The sequence below is a fragment of the Artemia franciscana genome, chromosome 4 (assembly GCF_032884065.1).
Source record: "Artemia franciscana chromosome 4, ASM3288406v1, whole genome shotgun sequence".
Taxonomy (NCBI): domain Eukaryota; kingdom Metazoa; phylum Arthropoda; class Branchiopoda; order Anostraca; family Artemiidae; genus Artemia; species Artemia franciscana.
In genome coordinates, this window is record NC_088866.1 from 36,409,183 (window position 1) to 36,426,901 (window position 17,719).

Below are 17,719 nucleotides of genomic sequence, written 5' to 3' on the forward strand. Positions count from 1 at the left end.
TTTTTAAATTCTTGTTAGTATATGCAACATAAGAGCTTCCACAAGTACATGGGATTTTATAAACCCCACTTTGTTGCACTACAGAACTTTGATCCTTTCTAGAATTAAAAAAAAACTAGCCAAAGAATTACTACCTCTTAAAGCTACCTTAAAGCCATTATTTTGTAAAATTCTTTTAAGTTTTTCACTCAACCCTGGAACATATGGTAGGGAACAAATTTGTCACTAGATGGCCATTGTGGCTGCTACAAGTGATAAAAAAGGTGGTGCTCAAGTCAAACAATGAAAATAGGTCTGCCTTGCCTCATGTCTTACCCCACTTTGTTGTTCTACAGAATTTTGATCCTTTCCAGAATTTAAAAAACTAGCCAAAGTATTACTACCTCTTAAAGCTACCTTAAAGCCATTATTTTGTAAAATTCTTTTAAGTTTTTCACTCAACCCTGGAACATATGGTAGAGAACAAAAAATATTTTTCTTTTCTGTTGTGTCCAGAATATTGTCAGAAAATTCTAGAAATTTTTTCCTTCTTTTTGAAAAGGTCTGGTCAATTAACCAGCCCTGATAATGGTTACTTACTAAAATCTCTTTTAACAACAATAATTCCTCCTCAATGAATTTTGGAGAGCAAATTCTAAAAATGTGGTCAGTTAAGGATATCATTAAACCAATTTTTACTTGGCAAGCATGACCAGAAAAAAAGGACAAAAATCTGTTATTGTCAGTAGGTTTGCTGTAAATCTTAAAATCCAGACTATTTTCATTTTTTAAAAGAAGAACATCCAGAAAAGGAGGTTTATTATCCTTGTCTAATTCTATTGTAAATTTTATTCAAATTTATCTCCAAAATTCATTGAGGAGGAATTATTGCTGTTAAAAGAGATTTTAACAAGTAACCATTATCCTGGTTGGTTAATTGACCAGACTTTTTTGAAAAGAAGGAAAAAAAATTCTAGAATTATCTGACAATATTCTGGAAACAACAGAAAAGAAACATATTTTTGTTCTCTACCATATGTTCCAGGGTTGAGTGAAAAACTTAAAAGAATTTTACAAAATAATGGCTTAAAGGTAGCTTTAAGAGGTTGTAATACTTTGGCTAGTTTTTTAAATTCTGGAAAGGATTGAACTTCCATAAAGCAACAAAGTGGGGTTTATAAAAACCCATGTACTTGTGGAAGCTCTTATGTGGGATGTACTAACCAGAATTTAAACATGAGATTGCTACAACATCATAATTCTATTTCATCATCTTTAAAGCAAAATACCAAACCTGAAGATTTCACATTGGCCCTTTCAGAACATACCTATAATTTTCTAAATCATTTTATTTTAAAATGTTTCTTTGATTTCTAGGGGCCAAGGTTTAAAGCAAATTTTTGGGGAAACAATTGAAATTAAAAAATGTTATTCAAGAATAATTCCATAAACAGAGATACAGGTGAATTTGGATTGAATTCAATTTATGATAATTTACTAAGGTCAGATAAAGTAAATATCACCTCACCTAAGAGCTATGACTTCTTTATGTAATATGTCAGATAAATCTAATGAACTGGAACCAAAAAGGTCAAAGAGATTTGCTTTCACTGTTGCATTGAAAAAAATAAGAGCAATAAACTATATGTAATTAGTTTATTAGGTATAAATTTTGTTTATTTTTATTCATGTCTTTTAGTTTTACTGCTGATGATGAACACTGTATATGAGTTCAAAATATCCAGTTAAATAATTTTATATCTGTTCACTGTCAATTAAAAGGTTTTATCCCTATTTCGAACTGTTTTACTTTCGTCATGGAAAGTCAGTGTGGTCTTTGAAGTTATCTATGGCAAAACCCCCTAAACTACAATTTTCCCATAGGCTATGATCAGTCAGGCAGGTAGTAGGCTAAAAAAAATATATACAATTCTTTTGGAGAAAATCAAATGAATCCACCTTGATCTTTCATAGCACCGATGCTTCATAGCCTACTTGACCCCTGTCATGACTGTAGCTTATAATATTCTAATCTTGGTTTTTCAGAGTTCTCTTCCAAACGTCATTCAACAGCAAAAAACACCCTAGACTATTTTACTTTACCTTCAGAAGAACCACTCTCCTATACTATTACCTATGAATTGATCCACAAAATGGCAAAGCAAGATGTTAGACAGACGTTAGAACAGAATTCTATAGGGATTTTTATATACCCAAAAATAAACAGAACATGTTGCTGTTGTTGTTGTTAGTTTCAATGTTATTGAAGCAAGATTCAATCCCGTCACGTCCGTATCAATCTTTCCACAAACAGCGGGTAGTTATCTCAGAATAGAGAACTGAATAAATTTGGGTCACTTGGCTAAGCAGCTATTGTAAGGGGTAAGTTCGGTAACCCTGGTGGCAAACTACTGGTAAATTTATAGCAAACAGTATAACTGGCTTTTGTATAAAGTGAACATACCACTCGATGCCTTTTTTTTTGCTCTTTACAAATATAATAATCGCTTCTACCGGAAATTTAAATTTAAGCACTTTTTAACCTAAACTAACCTTGTTATAAATAATTTTAGCACTGAGAAAATGTAGCATTATTTTTTCAATGGAAAAGTGAGCGCTGAGAAAACGTAGTATTATTTTGCGGAAAATGAGCAATAAGTCATACTCTAATTGAAAATTCGTCATTTCGAAGAGCTCAAAATGTGCTTAAATTTGAATTTGCGATTGGATCGATTATTATATTCTCAAAGAATATAAAAAAGGCATCAAGAGGCATGTTCAATTTATTGGTAAGTCAGTTATATGAACTGTCATAATTTTTAAAAAATTCATCATTTTTAAGAACTAAAAAACTACTTAAATCTGAATTTCCGTTAGAAGCGATTATTATATTTGTAAAGAGCATAAAAAAGGCATCGACTGGTAGATTCACTTTATACGAAAGCCAGTTATACTGTTTGCTATAAATTTACCAAACTACTTTCTCCAATAGTTTGGCCACTTACGTCAGACCGCCACAACTATTCTAAAAGAATTTTAGTAAAGAGATAAACATTTCAACTTATGCTAGTTTTACATATGATACACATTACAATTATACAATGCATTACAAACATTAATAAATTATTTCATTTTTAAAGACATGTTTAACACTGTTACAGCCTATCATTTAAACTTATACTTCTTATAAAAGATCCCACTGCAGACGCAGCATCTTACGGGCCTATGGTAGAGCTTAAGAATGGCCAACTACTTCGCGAAAAGCAAAGGCACCAAATAGCTTTACAACTTTTCCTTCTTAATATTTCACGCTGGACATTGTATTTTTTTTGGAACATTATAACACGGCGGACGTCTTCATATACATTACCTACCCTACAATTAGGGGGGTCAACCAAATTCCACTTTAAAAGAATGCCATTAACTTTTGCTTGACCAGGTCTGATTCGAAATATTGTTGTTGCAATTTTCCTCTCACTGCGAATCAGGTCCAATGGTGAAGGCTGAAAACCATGTAGATTCAAAATGGTGTTTGAAGACCTATATGAAAATCAGCTTTTTCATCTTCTGCTGAGTGGGCCCCATAACCCTGAATATATTAACTTATGGATAAATTTAAAATTTCACCATTACTACTAGCCAATTTTTCCTTTTTATCAGGTGCCTTGTTTTCAGGAATACATGCATGGGTTAGAACCTAGGTCAATTGTACATCAAAACCATGTGTTAGCAAATCATCTACTACTATTTCAATCTGTATAGCAATTTCTTTGGCGTAATTTTAGTTCACAGCTATACAATTTATTAAGGAAAAAGAGTTGAAATAATTAAGAAAACTACCGTTTGACTTAATATACATAGGAGCTTGGTGAATAGCTATCATTTCTGCAAAAAACAAAAAAAAAATGATAAGGTTGTCAGGTAGCTTAACCCACAGGAAGCACCAGTTGAAGGGACAATAAAGGAACAACCCGTGCCAGTGTCCGTTTTTGATCCGTAAGTATATATGCGGGTAAAGTAAGTCCAATGTATTGTCAGCCTATACCACTCTAATCTTAAACGTATTGACTCTGCATGCTTGTTCCCGGCATATAAACTAAATTAATTACATTTCTATTTCCATTAAAACTTAAGGAGAGGCCATCTATATTTGGGACGGGGACCTGACATGGGAAGCAGGCATCATTCATCAGAGAAGAAAACGTATCTAACAGTTCGTGGTAACGAACTGTAGTAAGGAGTGACCCGGCTCAATAGTAACCGAAACTCTAAGAAATGGAATTTTGATACCAATAGTTATATCAATAGAATCGTATTTTAATGCTGGTTTTAAATGTATAAGTGTCATCAAGTTTAGTCTTATCCATCAAAAGTTACGAGCATGAAAAAATTTGCCTTATTATAGAAAATAGGGGGAAACACCCCTTATAAGTCAGAGTCCGCTAGCAAAAATCATACCATGAGATTCAGCTTATCAGACAATCCCACAGTAGGAGTTTCAAGCTCCTATCTACAAAAATGTGGAATTTGGATTTTTTTGCCACAAGACAGATCACGGATGCGTGTTTATTTGTTTTTGTTTTTCCCCCCAGGGGTGATCGGATCGACCCATTGGTCCTAGAATGTTGCGAGAGGGCTCATTCTAACGGAAATTAAAAGTCCCAGCACCCTTTTTGAGTGATCGAAAAAATTGGAAGGCATCTTCCACGCTCATTTTTTTCCCAAATTCACCGGATCCAAATTCTGAGATAGCAATTTGATTCAATATACCCAGAAACATAAAAACTATGTCTTTGGGGACAACTTAATCTCCCACAGTCCCCGTGGGAGGGGCTGCAAGTTACAAACTTTGACCAGTGTTTACACATAGTAATGGTTATTGGGAAGTGCAAAGACACTTTCAGGGGGATTTTTTGGTTGGGGGAGGGTTGAGGGGAGGGGTTTATGCGGGGGGAACTTTCTATGGAGGAATTTGTCATGGGGGAAGAGAATTTCCATTAAGGGGTGCAGGATTTCTTAGCATTTTTTTTAAAGAGCCATGAAAAAATAAATATGAAAATGTTTCTTCAACTGAAAGTAAGGAGTAGCATTAAAACTTAAAAAGCATATGATGGGTTCACCTCCTCCTAATACGTCGCTCTTTACGCTAAAGTAATTTTATTAATTTCAACTATTTATTCTACGGCCTTTATGATTCAGGGGTCATTCTTAAGGAATTGGGACCAAATTTAAGCTTTAGTGTAAAGATCAAGGTATTGACAAGGGGGCAAACCCTCACATATACGTTATAAAAACATACACATTTAGAAGTTCGTTACGTAAGTTACGTATATTTTTATTAATAAAACGTCCGTAAAATTAAAAGTTCTAGTTGCTTTTTTAAGTAACCAAAAAATTGGAGGGTAACTAGGCCTACTCCCCCGGTGCTTTTTTTTCTCAAAATCGTCCGGTCAAAATTATGAGAAATCATTCAGCCAAAAAAATAAATTTATATAGAAATTTTCTTCTAATTATTCATGTGTGGAGAGCCAAAATCAAAACATGCATTAATTCATAACGTTCAGAAATAAAAAAAAAACAATTTTTTTAGTTGAAAGTGAGGAGCGGCATTAAAACTTAAAAGGAACAGAAATTACACCGTGTATGAAAGGGCGTTCCCTTCTCAACGCCCCGTTCTTTACGCTAAAGTTTGACTCTTTCTCTCAATTCTATCTTATTAAACAGTAAAAAACTTTAGCGTAAAGAGCGGAGCGTTGAGAACGGAAGAGCCCCTTTTATACACGGTATAGTTTCTGTTCGTTTTAGGTTTTAATGTCGCTCCTTAGTTTCAGTTAAAAAAACTTGTTTTTTATTTATTTAATCAACTGTAGGGACAAACCTTCGTCTAAACTAGAAATCTTGGTTCTATGTAGTAATGCGTTATTTGTACACAGAGTGATTTTTTGCTCCCATTTTATTTTAGAAAGTGCCAGGCTTTGAGATTATTTTTTCTCTTCTGAGGGGACGTGATGCAAATCTCACATGAAAGGGCGGGGATGGGGGGTAGTTTTTAAGCAGCCCAGGGCATGTCGGAGAATTTGTTTAAAAGCTGAGTCTAGTTTCTGGAGGTTTTGTTTAGTTTCTTCTGCATATAAAGTACTATCATAGTCAGGTTTGCTGGTGATTGTTACACCAATTAGTTTTGATACACAGGAATTCGGAGCTCTTCTTTTAGAAAGGCAAATTGTGCTGAGAAGGTTTGCCCTACTCTTTAGGTTACCGACAAGATAGTCAATATGGCCTGTCCATAGCATTTTTGAATCCGGCAATATTCCCAGATAATAGAACTTTTCTGCCTTTCGAAAGCTTTAACCTGCTAATGACTTGAAGTGGGGATGAAAGCTCGGTTAATTTTTTCTTGAAAATATGACATTTACCGCTTTCTCTGTTGAGAAAGACAAGTAGTTTTCAACTGTCCAACTTTGCAAGTAATCTACGGCTTTTTGGACTGTAGACTTGAGTGATCTCCTATCCCAAGAGGAGGCTGCAACTGCAATGTCATCAGCATATAAGTCTTACAACCCAATATGGTCTCCAAATTTATATCATTGTAACATACTAAAAACAGCATAACTTCCAACGAAATATGGTCTCTAGATTTATATAATGGCAATATACTAAAAACAATAAAGGGCTGAGAACTCTTCCTGATTTTCTAAAGTTGTTTTTATTTCCCTTTCTGCCAGAAAGCGTTCAATCCATTCCAAAACATGGTTGTTAACATTTAGGAACCGTAGCTTTGCCATCAGAATAGGAACATTCACTCTGTCAAATGCTGCTTTCACATCAAGGAAAACAGCTAGTTTCCATTCCTTGGCGGAATCATTGCTTTATTTGATTTTCAAGCCTCACAATATAGTCTATTGTACAGCGTCGGGACAGAAAGCCAAGTTGTTCTGGTTGGACTACTTTCTCAATTTCTGGCAAACTATATTTTTGATCAATTTCTCCATTAGCTTACAAAGACATGAAGTCAAGGCGATTGGACGAAATTATTTTGGTGATTTTCGGTCCTTTTGGGGCTTCAGTAGCCCTTTTCCAGAGAGAAGGGATGTGTCCTTCCTTGAGGGACCTATTAAATAAAGTTAAGAGTGAAGCATACAGCAGAGAAAACATATTTGACAACATATTTATTTTTTAATAATCACATCAAGATTCTCTTCTTCAAGTTCAAAGTCAGTTTTAGGAGGGTCCTGTTTAGGCAGCATAGTAGGTCTGTTTTGAAATGAACGTGGCTGAGGGACATTTGCAATTAGATGCTCTAAAAGAAGTTCTGTTTTTTCTAGTGTTGTGGAAGCAGTAATTCCATTGTATATCATGATCTCAGACGTAGGGGAAGACCGTTGTCCAGAGTAGACTTTCAAATTTCTCCATAAATCTCTTATTGATGCCGTCTTGGTAAACTTTTTCTCAATAAGGGTCCTCTCAATCCACTCTTGATTTCTTGGGGAACAGTTTTCCTAAAGATGGTTTCTTTTTCATTCATTTCAACTTTGTTTGCAACAGTATTATTTCTTATAAAATTGTTTCTTGTTGCAAATCTTTCCTTGAAAGCTTTTTGGCAAGCAGTATTCCACCCTGGAGTGGAGCTTGAAGAAAATAGCGACGAAGACCACACTCTCTTTTGGCATAACGAACAAACACAAAGTAGAAACAAAAGGGAAAATTTTTTCAGACAGTGAAGGGCCGTCTTCAGTACAATACGAGAAATATACATATATATATATATATATATATATATATATATATATATATATATATATATATATATATATATATATGTATATATAAACTTACATTAAAATGTAAGAATTAAAACTAATAAAGTTTTTTTTAAAAACTTTTAAAAACAGCCCTAGCATCCCTTACTTCATCAAAGTTCAACCAGTCCTGGATCCTCCCACGATGCACATGATTTTCAAATTTAAAATCTGCGACAGAGGTGCAATTTAAGAGCGTCAATCTTTCACTGCAATGATATTACTTGCAAGATCTTTCAAATTATTTTGCAGACATTCTCAAGATTCTTGAAATCAAGATACGTGGCTTTAAGTCACTAAGTTAAACTTAAAGTAACCTTGCTGCATAATTGCTTATCTTATGCAAAAGATCAATGCATTTGGTTCCTCATGCAGCACGGTTTTACATACAACAGTCGCCATTATGGCAATCACGTTCTACCCCTTTTCACTAATATATGGGTTTAGGCCAAGGCTTCATAAAAAGGTCTACTGGATATTTTGGTAGATTGAAAAAAGAAGGAAAAAAAAAACAAAACAAAAATAAAGCAGTAGATTATTATATTTTGAAAAACTACTTAATGGAGAATAAAATGGCTTTGCTCTGTTGTTGTTGCTATAGGTAGATCAGAATAGGATTATTGCACTAAAATTAACAGATTTTGCTTTTAACTTTGAAATATGCAGCCCAAGGTCTCCGAAAATCTTTGAATTTCCACTATTCGCTGGTTAGAATTACTTAATCTATATACGCTTAAAAAAATCGCTGACAGCGGCAACGCTCCCATACGAATCCCATAAGGGCAGAGTCCGATCCCATACGGGCAAAAGCAACTTATATGAATCGCTAAGGATAACTGACCCTTCTCAATCCCCCTCCCTTTTCACACATTACCATGAAAATTGCATATGAATTAGACGGAGGCTTAAAATAGAGTAAAATACATTAACTCTAGACATTGCCTTCTACAAAGCAAAAGAGATGTCGCCATTTTATAGAGTAAATTCTGAAGTTTTCAAAATAGAGATCTACTGTGGTCTATGGTATTCGATGGTGGTTTTTCAATCTATGTGGAAAGTGGTGTTACATGAATAGGGAAGAATTTATTATTGATTTTTGGAGATTACATCCAGAAAAGTTGAGATTTGCTAGTTGAACAATGCTGAAATACACTGCTTTGCGAGCTTTTATAAAAAACCGAGCGTCTTCCAATTGAGTCGCATTGACGTTGTTAATGACATCAAAATAGTAATATAAACTGATAAAAGAGGTGTCTAACTTTGTTCAGGGAAAAGAAGCGACCAGCGCCATCTGCGTTTCCGAGCAAAATTTGAGATTAGGGAACAGTAGCCAGACTAAAACATTAGTTAGGTTATTTTTCTTTGTTAATTACTACTACTACTAATAATAACTCACTGCAGTACCCAGCCACCTGAGGCCAACAGAGCTACGCACGCTCCTCCTCCGGCTTAATCTGGTCAAGGCCTCCCTCTTTACACCCTCCTAGGAAGCTCCCGTTTTTTTTAAATCTTTATTTATGACGTCCTCCCAACCCAAACGAGGACGACCTGCTTTCCGTGTAGCCCCAGACGGTTGGTGAAAAAGGACAATTCTTTGTTACGTAAAACATTATATCAAACAGTTCGTGGTACCAAACTGTGAGTAATGAGTGACCTGGCTCAATAGTGACCGAAACTCTAAAAAACGGAATTTTGATACCAATAGATACATCTAATACCAATAAAGAATCGGATTTTTATATTGATTTTAAATATATCATTTTCACCTTCTAAAAGTCGAGAAACCTTCTAAAAGTCACATAACTTTAATGAAAATCACACCATCAGATTCAGCGTGTCAGGGAGCTCTACTGTTGAGGTTTCAAGCTCCTATCAGCAAAAATGTAGAATTTTGTATTTTTTGCCAGAAGAAAGATCACGGATGCGTGTTTAGTTTTTTTTCCCAGGGATGATCTCATCAACCGAGTGGTCCTAAGACGTCACAAGAGGGCTCATTCAAATGAAAATTAGAAGTTCTAGTGCTCTTTTTAAGTGACCAAAACATAAGAGGGCAATTAGACCCCCCATGCTCATTTTTTCCCAAAGTCATCGGATCAAAATTTTGAGATAGACATTTTGTTCAACATAGTCGTCTTCAAAAACTATGTTTTTGAGGACGACTTAATCCCCAACAGTCCCCGGGGGAAGGGCAGCAAGTTATGAACTTTCCCCATAATTTACATATAGTATTGGTTATTGGGAATTATACAGACGTTTTCAGGGGGGATTTTTCTGATGGAGGTGGGGGGTTGGGGGAGAGGGTTACGTGGAAGGATTATTCCATGGAGTAATTTATCCTTAATAATTAGAGAATTTCTATGAAGGGTGCGCTGTATTTCCCAGCATTATTTAAAAAAAAAATCAGAAACTAACGGCTTTTGGGATTCAGGGGACATTCTTAAAGAATCGGAATAAAATTCGAACTTTAGCAGAAAGAGCAAGGTATTGACGAGGGGCCGAACCTCCTCACTCTACGTAAATGAGAAAGTTTCTTCCGCTCGTCAGTACCTTGCTCTTTACGTTAAAGTTAGAATTTTGTTAAATAATGACCGATATAAACAATAATTTGTTTGTGTCATTTTTCGGCCAATCTTAGCATTTAGTATTATCTTAAGGAGGTTCTTAACTATGATTTTTATGAGATAATAAACCATAGATATTGTATTGTATGACTTCGGCTTGTGGTTGTTATTAAACAAAAAAAACAAAAAAACAAGTTCTTTCCAACTAAAAGTAAGGAACAACATTAAAACTTAAGACTAACAGAAATGATTACGTATATGAGGAAGTTGCCCCCTTCTCAGTACCTCTCTCTTTACGGTAATGTTCGACTTTTTGTTCTAATTATTTTGAACTGACTCTTGACACACACGGAGCGTTTAATTAGAATAATAAGATTTTTACAAATTCACAAACACTTTAGCCTAAAGAGCGAGCTACTTAGGAGGGGACAGCTACCTTACATACGTATTAACAACCAAAAGTAAAATCTGAGAAAATTTCAGTTCAAACAGTTCGTGGTAACGAACTGTAAGTAAGGAGTGATCCGGCTCAATAGTAACCCAAATTCTAAAAAACTATTTAAAAAAAAACGGAATTTGATACCAATAGATATATTAAAAGTATCGGCTCTTCATATTGATTTCAAATATATAAATTTTATTAAGTTCAGTTTTATTAAATTTTATTAAATTAAGTTTTATTAAATTTTATTAAGTTCAGTTTTTCCCGTCAAAGGTTACAAGCCTGAGAAAATTTTCCTGATTTTCGAAAAAAGGAGGAAACACTTTCTAAAAGTCAAGGGGTCTTAAGGAAAATTGTACCATCAGTTTCAGCGAATCAGAGAGCCCTACTGCATAGATGTCAAACTCTTGTCTGCAAAAATATGGAATTTTGTTTTTTTTTTGCAAGAAGAAAGGTCATAGATGAGTGTTTATTTGTTTTTTTTTGTTTATTTTCCCCAGGGATGATCGTACCGACCTAGTGGTCCTAGAATATCGGAAGAGGGCTCATTTGAACGGAAATTAAAATTTATATTGCTCTTTTTAAGTAACAAAAAATTGGAGGGCAAATAGGCCACCTCCCCCACCATGTTCCTCCCAAAATCGTCCGATCAAAATTTTGAGATAGCCATTTTGTTCATCATAGTTGAAAGGCCCAATAACTATCCCTTTGTGTATAACATAAACATCCCCCCTCCCACAGTCCCAAGGGGAAAAGTCTTTAAATTATATGGTTTGCCCATTTTTTCCACATAGCATTTATTATTGGGATGCATGCATACATTTTAGGGTGAGGGGAGAAAAATATTCTGCTGGAGTTTTTCCACGGGGGATATTTCCATCGTGAGGGAATTCGCATCGTGGTAGAATCAGGGCTTTCTAGGGAATGAAGTTGTCGGTGGAAATTACACACAGCGGGAATTTGCCAGACGTTTTATGCAAATTTTTTTCATATGTCTTGCTATCACTTTTCCGTCTCAATTTTATACGCGGAGTAGTTAAGAGTTAACTATCCGGGATAAATTTTGACAGGATTGAATTCTCAAGAGGGTATTTCCATGATAAGGGGGTTACTCCGTGGAGGAAGGCTCAGATTTCCTGGCATTATTTAAAAAAAAAACGATCAGAAATTAAATAAAAAATGGTTTATTCTTCTGAAAGTAAGGAGCAAAATTAAAACTTCAAAGGAACAGAAATTATTACGCATATGAAGGGGGTTTCCCCCTCCTCATCACCTCGATCCTTATGCTAAAGTTTGAATTATGTCCAAATTCTTTAAGAATGACTCCTGGGACATAAGAGCCACTTAAATAGAACAATAAGACGCTTTTTTAAAAGTACAAAAAACTTTAGCGTAAAGAGCGTGGTGTTGAGGATGGGACAACCCGCTTCATATACGTAATAATTTCTTTTCGTTTTAAGTTTTAATGTTTCTCCATACTTTCAGTTGAAAAAACTTGCTTTTTTTATATTCAATCTGACACAGAACAGCTGTAACTCTACTAAGCTACAGCGGAATTTCAGTTATGATGCTGTTTTTTTTTATTCCTATGGAAACAATTATGGAGCACCAAATGTCCTCTCTTATCAGTTTCCTATGCTCCTTGGATCAAACCAAAAACGAGTTTATCAAAAAGAAGAGAGAAAAATCCAAAGAATGCTCCAGCTCCGTCTGAAAGCATTAGTTATTACAGAAGTATCCAGTTGCTTGCCACGCCAACACTGATACAACATATCTCTTCAGGACAAGGCTCATAGGAGTCCCACACCACTATTCTGTAATTGAGTTTTCCTTTGTATGGCAAAGGTTTATCTACAAACCACAAAGCTAATTCCCTAAAGTCTGAATAGGAATTAGATATCTTAAGATTCTCAGACATAGTCTCGGTAACTTACAACTGAGTTTGGTAAATTAGGCAGGAAAAGGTTGTACATCAAAGTTATACTAGAAACTCAACTTTTTTTTTATTAGTATAAGTCAGTTTCTAAGTACACTATGTTTATGGTAAGAAATGAAAAGCTTCTCGAGTCTCAAAAGACTCTCCCCAAAGCTCTGATAACCAAATATTTCGTGGTCGCAAACTTTGAGTTAAGAATGACCTCTTAGTCTAGGAAAATTGTGAAAAAAGAGGTCAACCTCAAACAAATTGGTGTAAACATGATTCCTTCACTATCCGACCAAAAACTATGTGCTGATTCCGAATCCAAAAAGTTCACCGCTCCAGCTCTTTCATAAATTCAAGTTTTTTGAGTTTGAGGCAAAAAATGTTGATTCAGTATATACCAGCAAATGTGATTAGATATGTCATTTCTACGCTGTTTTTTTTTTTTTTTTTTTTTTTTGCTGATGAAAATAAAATCAAATGTTTAAAGTCAAAAGAATAGTTTGGGCTTAAATCTTTGAGAGAAAGTAAACTTCGGGGAGAAGTTCTAAGAAACTTGTGAGAAAAAAGGGGGTCAACCTTAAACAAATTACTATACAAATGATTCTTCCGCTACCGGACCATAAATATCCGCTTATTCTGAATCCGAAAAGCTTGCCGTTCTAGATCATTCATAAATTTTAGTTTTTTTAGGTTGAATTTGAGGTTGAGGCAAAAAATGTCGAATGAGTAAATACCAGCAAATGTGATTCGATACGTCATTTCTACGCTCTTTTTTTGCTGATGAATATGAAACTATATGCTTCAATTCAAAAGGATTGCTTGAGGTTTGATACTGTGATAGAGAGTGAGGCTGGGGGAGAGGTTAATCCTGCAGGTGTATTCTAAACTTCGCCTCTAACAGAGCATGTGCAGCCTCGCGCCTTGCCAACAACCAAAACTGGGTCCAGGTGAACTTCAGTATGCCTGAAACCTCAGTTTTGTGAAAGTGAGCAAGAATGAGGAAAAGAAGGTGAAGTTGAAACGGATATTTGACAACAACAAAAAATACTCTGTCAAAGAGCTTCCCTTAGCTGAGACAAAGCACTAGTTCCAAACAAGAGCTCAATATACTCAGAAATAATGCAACACAGAGATCATAAGGCAGGTAAAAATCACAGTTACCCAGAGATTCATTGAATAGTGGCAAAGCTATTCAAAAATTTGGCCTTCCCTTTTCTGTAAGAGGGATCTCCCTTTTTCTAAAATTTTGCAAATTGTTGATCATAAGAGGCTGCTGAACTTGGAATGCTTCTGGCTGACTCAGATCCCTAAAACCCCTGGTTCTGGAAAATTAAATCTCTTAGCTAAGTAGCCCAGTAAATCACACAAAATTTGAATCTAAATTTAATTGTATCACACAAAAGTTGAACCTAAATTTGACTGTATCACACAAACTTTGAATCTAAATTTGATTGTATCGATTCATGACACAAAACAACGAGCCTAAGTTTTGTCGTCCTTGATCAGCATTGGACTAACATGGCCTGTAGACCGGACCAAAGTGACCTCAGTAAAAACAAAAACTCTCAAAAAATATTTGGTCTCTTGACATTAAAAATTCGAAACATCCTGTTCTCCTTCCACATTGTAACTTATAGTAAATGTAGACCGGGACATAAGGACCTCAGCAGCTTCAGGGGAGGGGGGCTATGCCATTAAACAAAAAAAATGTTACTCATAACACTGCTTATGGTAGTAAACTTCTTCTGATGACCTTAATCGATGACTTGGTGACCTGATTTCCCCACCACATCCGGTCAAAGTTTTAGGATAATCATTTTTGAGACAGCACGGTTTAAAGATCCAATAACTATGCCTCTAGGACCCCCACAACCACTGGCTAACGGGGTGTAAGTTCTGCAATTTGCCCTTTATTTACACATGACATATTTTACTGGGAAATATACGATAATTTTCGCTGGGACGGATATTTTCTGCAGGTAGTTTTCTGAGGAGAGAATCTTCTGCAGAGAAGAAAGTTTCCTGGGGGGATTTTTCAGGGGAAATTTTATGCAAAGGGAGGGATTTCCTGGCATGATTTGAAAAACGGCTGGAAAACAAAGAAAAAAACAATGCTTTTCTAGTGAAAGTAAGGAGCAACAGTAAAAACTAAGAGGAACAGAAATTATTCGATATATTAACGCCCCCCCCCTTGCTCAGCCCTTGTTCTTTACGCAAAAGCTTGGTTTTTTGTTACAATTCTCTGATAAGGGCTGCTTAAACGCAAGGGTCATTGAATTTAAACAAGAAGCATTTAAAGACCAGTAATGTTGGCATAAGTTTATTATATGTTGAGTCTGACGTTTTAATGGGGCTTGTTTCTTCAAAATCTAACCAAAGCAGATGAATTTGGACAAAGCTGGGATAATATTTAAAAATAATGTCAAGTTTTATGAAGTGAGGGTATGATCCGAAGGACCTGTACGGCGTACATGCCTTAGAATGACTGATCCACAAAAATGATTCATGTCTGCAGCATCTTTAATACCAATCTAAATATATAGTTGCGCTGGAAATTACCTACGGCAAGTAAGAATTTGTTTACTTATAGACCTGCTTTTATCACACTAAATAAGGCAAAACAAGTTTTTCATTTGAAAAAAAAGGAGCAACATTAAAACTCAAAATAAACAGAAATTATACCGTATATTAAGAAGTTACACCCCTCCTGAATACCTTGCTCTTCACGCTAAAGTTTTAGGCCTTTGAAAAAAGCTTCCTATTCTGAATAAACGACCCATGTGTTTTAGGAGCCGTTTTTTTGAAAATTAGAACAAACAGTCAAACTTCAGCGTAAAGAACAAGGTATTGTGGAGAGGGCAATCACATCAAATACAAAATAACTTCTGATCGTTTGAGATTTAATGTTGCTCCTTACTTTCACCTGAAAAACTAGTTCTTTACTTAATTTCTGATAATTTTTCAAACAATGCCGGTAAATCTGGCTCATCCCCCAGGAAGAACTAGACCTCCGTTGCCTGTGCAACGGGAAGTGTTGCAGCAACTGTGCCCTGTTCCTTAGGGTACAGTTGCGGAGCAACATGTGCAACTGTGCCCTACGGGACACAGTTGCGGAGCAACAGTCTCCATTATGTCCTTCAGAGGACATTTTTCTAATGCGGCTTCGATTCTTGAAGCATCTTTGATATGGTTTTATTTCGAGCTCCTACTAAACTGAGTTTGGTAAAATGTTTAGCTGGTCCAGAAATAAACGAGAATAACACAATAACACAGTTGACAATTCTGAATATTTATAGGATGGATAAGTACAATTTCAAGATAAACCAGAATTTCTTTAAATAATTGAGACTAGAAATCAAATTTTATGGCCATGACATCAAAAATCACACTTAATTCAATTCATTACAGTTATAACGGTAACAACTAAAATACAGCTGTTCAACTAATGTCGATATCATATAACTGGACCCCCCTCCGCCCACAGAGATAAGGTCAAGTTTGGATTCCAAAAGGATAACTAGGCCCGTCAGACTTACTTTCTGTGAAGTTTGATTGAGATCCGACAACTCGTACTGGTACTTCTGGAGTGTATTGGAAATGATACGCGATAAAAAAACGGTTTTTATTTTTTATCTGGAAAAATATTAGGAATTTTTACACACTTTCTGAGGAACTTTTTAATCCATTTCACGTTATAAAAATAAAATAGACATCAAAATCGAAAATTTAAGAAAATTTCAAAAAATCGGACCGAGATTGACTTTTCCGGAATTATTTCCGGGAAATCTGTGAGAGCTACGGAATTTCATGCTTCAGTTCTCGAAAACATCAATAAAAGTTCTATATGAGTTCATAATTATTTTATCTCTAAAACGTTTACTTCCAAAACTAGGGCCGTCTTAACTTGACGCCAATTCGAAGTATTATGTTTCGAGACGCACATTTCGGGAATTATTTCCGGGAAATCTGAAAGATATACGGAAATAACCTCTTATAGTTTTCTGATGAACTTTTGATGGTCTAAGCTAGGAAAATATAAAACAAACCAAATTCACCAAAAAATTTAAATTGCCCCGAGGGCATGACAAAACTTCCAAATAGAAAAACCCAAAGAAGGAATTTTATTTCGGAGAAACTATTGTAAGCTCCAGTTGTTAGGAGATCGAGACCTGTCGAACCGCGTTGGAAAAAAAATTCTAGCTGGTCCAGAACAGAAGTTACCTCTAGAACGTCGAAACTTCGGAAATTATTTCTTAGAGAACGAAGCAACTTGGTATATAGAACACTTCACTTCTTCTTGCATACTTTTCATAGCACTACTCGATAAAAATATAAGAAACATCAAAATCGAAAATTTGAGAAAATTCCAAAAAAAATCGGAACGAGATGGACTTTTCCGGAATTATTTCCGGGAAATCTGTAAGAGCTACGGAATTTTGTGCTCCGGTTCTCGAAGAGACAAATGAAAGTTCTACATGAGTTCAGCATAACTGTATTTCTAACAAGTTTATTTCCGAAGCTAGGGTCGTCTTAACCTGACGCCAAACATCGAACGCAGAGTTTCTAAGAAAAAACGGTTTTATTTTTTTTATGGAAAACTGTTAGAAATTTTAGGAACTTCTCTGGAACTTTTTTACTCTGTTTCACGTTTCCCTTCCCTCTGAAAAATCTCAAATTTTTAACTCTTACCACTTCGGAGCTACAGGTCGCTGATCAGGGTGAAAAAAAAAAAAAAAAAAAAAAACTACGAAAGCAGTAGTGTTGCTCCGCAACACAATTCCCTTCTCTCACAATTAATTCCTCTATGAAAAGTGCCTCCAACTTAAAATACACTACCATCGTCCCATAAAATTTCTTCCGGACATTTTCATCCTTAATGAAAATTCCCCTACCCCCTCCCAAAAATTTCTTGTAGAAGGTTTAGCCTCAAAATTCTTTTTACCATACTTTTATTCAAAGAAGACTTTCAATCGTTTTTCCGATCCTCTCCGGAAATTCCTACTTTTTTAGAAAT

The 17,719-nt window shown here is 35.3% G+C and overlaps 1 protein-coding gene across 1 annotated transcript in view; it reads left to right on the top strand.

Moving 5' to 3' along the window:
• Positions 1 to 2,067, top strand: part of LOC136025758 (roundabout homolog 2-like) — a 124,778-nt gene extending 122,711 nt beyond the window's left edge. Inside the window, exon 11 of the mRNA XM_065701745.1 lies at positions 2,026 to 2,067. Coding sequence (XP_065557817.1) covers positions 2,026 to 2,067 — 42 coding nt within the window. The remainder of the gene's footprint in view (positions 1 to 2,025) is intronic.
• Positions 2,068 to 17,719: the final 15,652 nt, after the last annotated feature.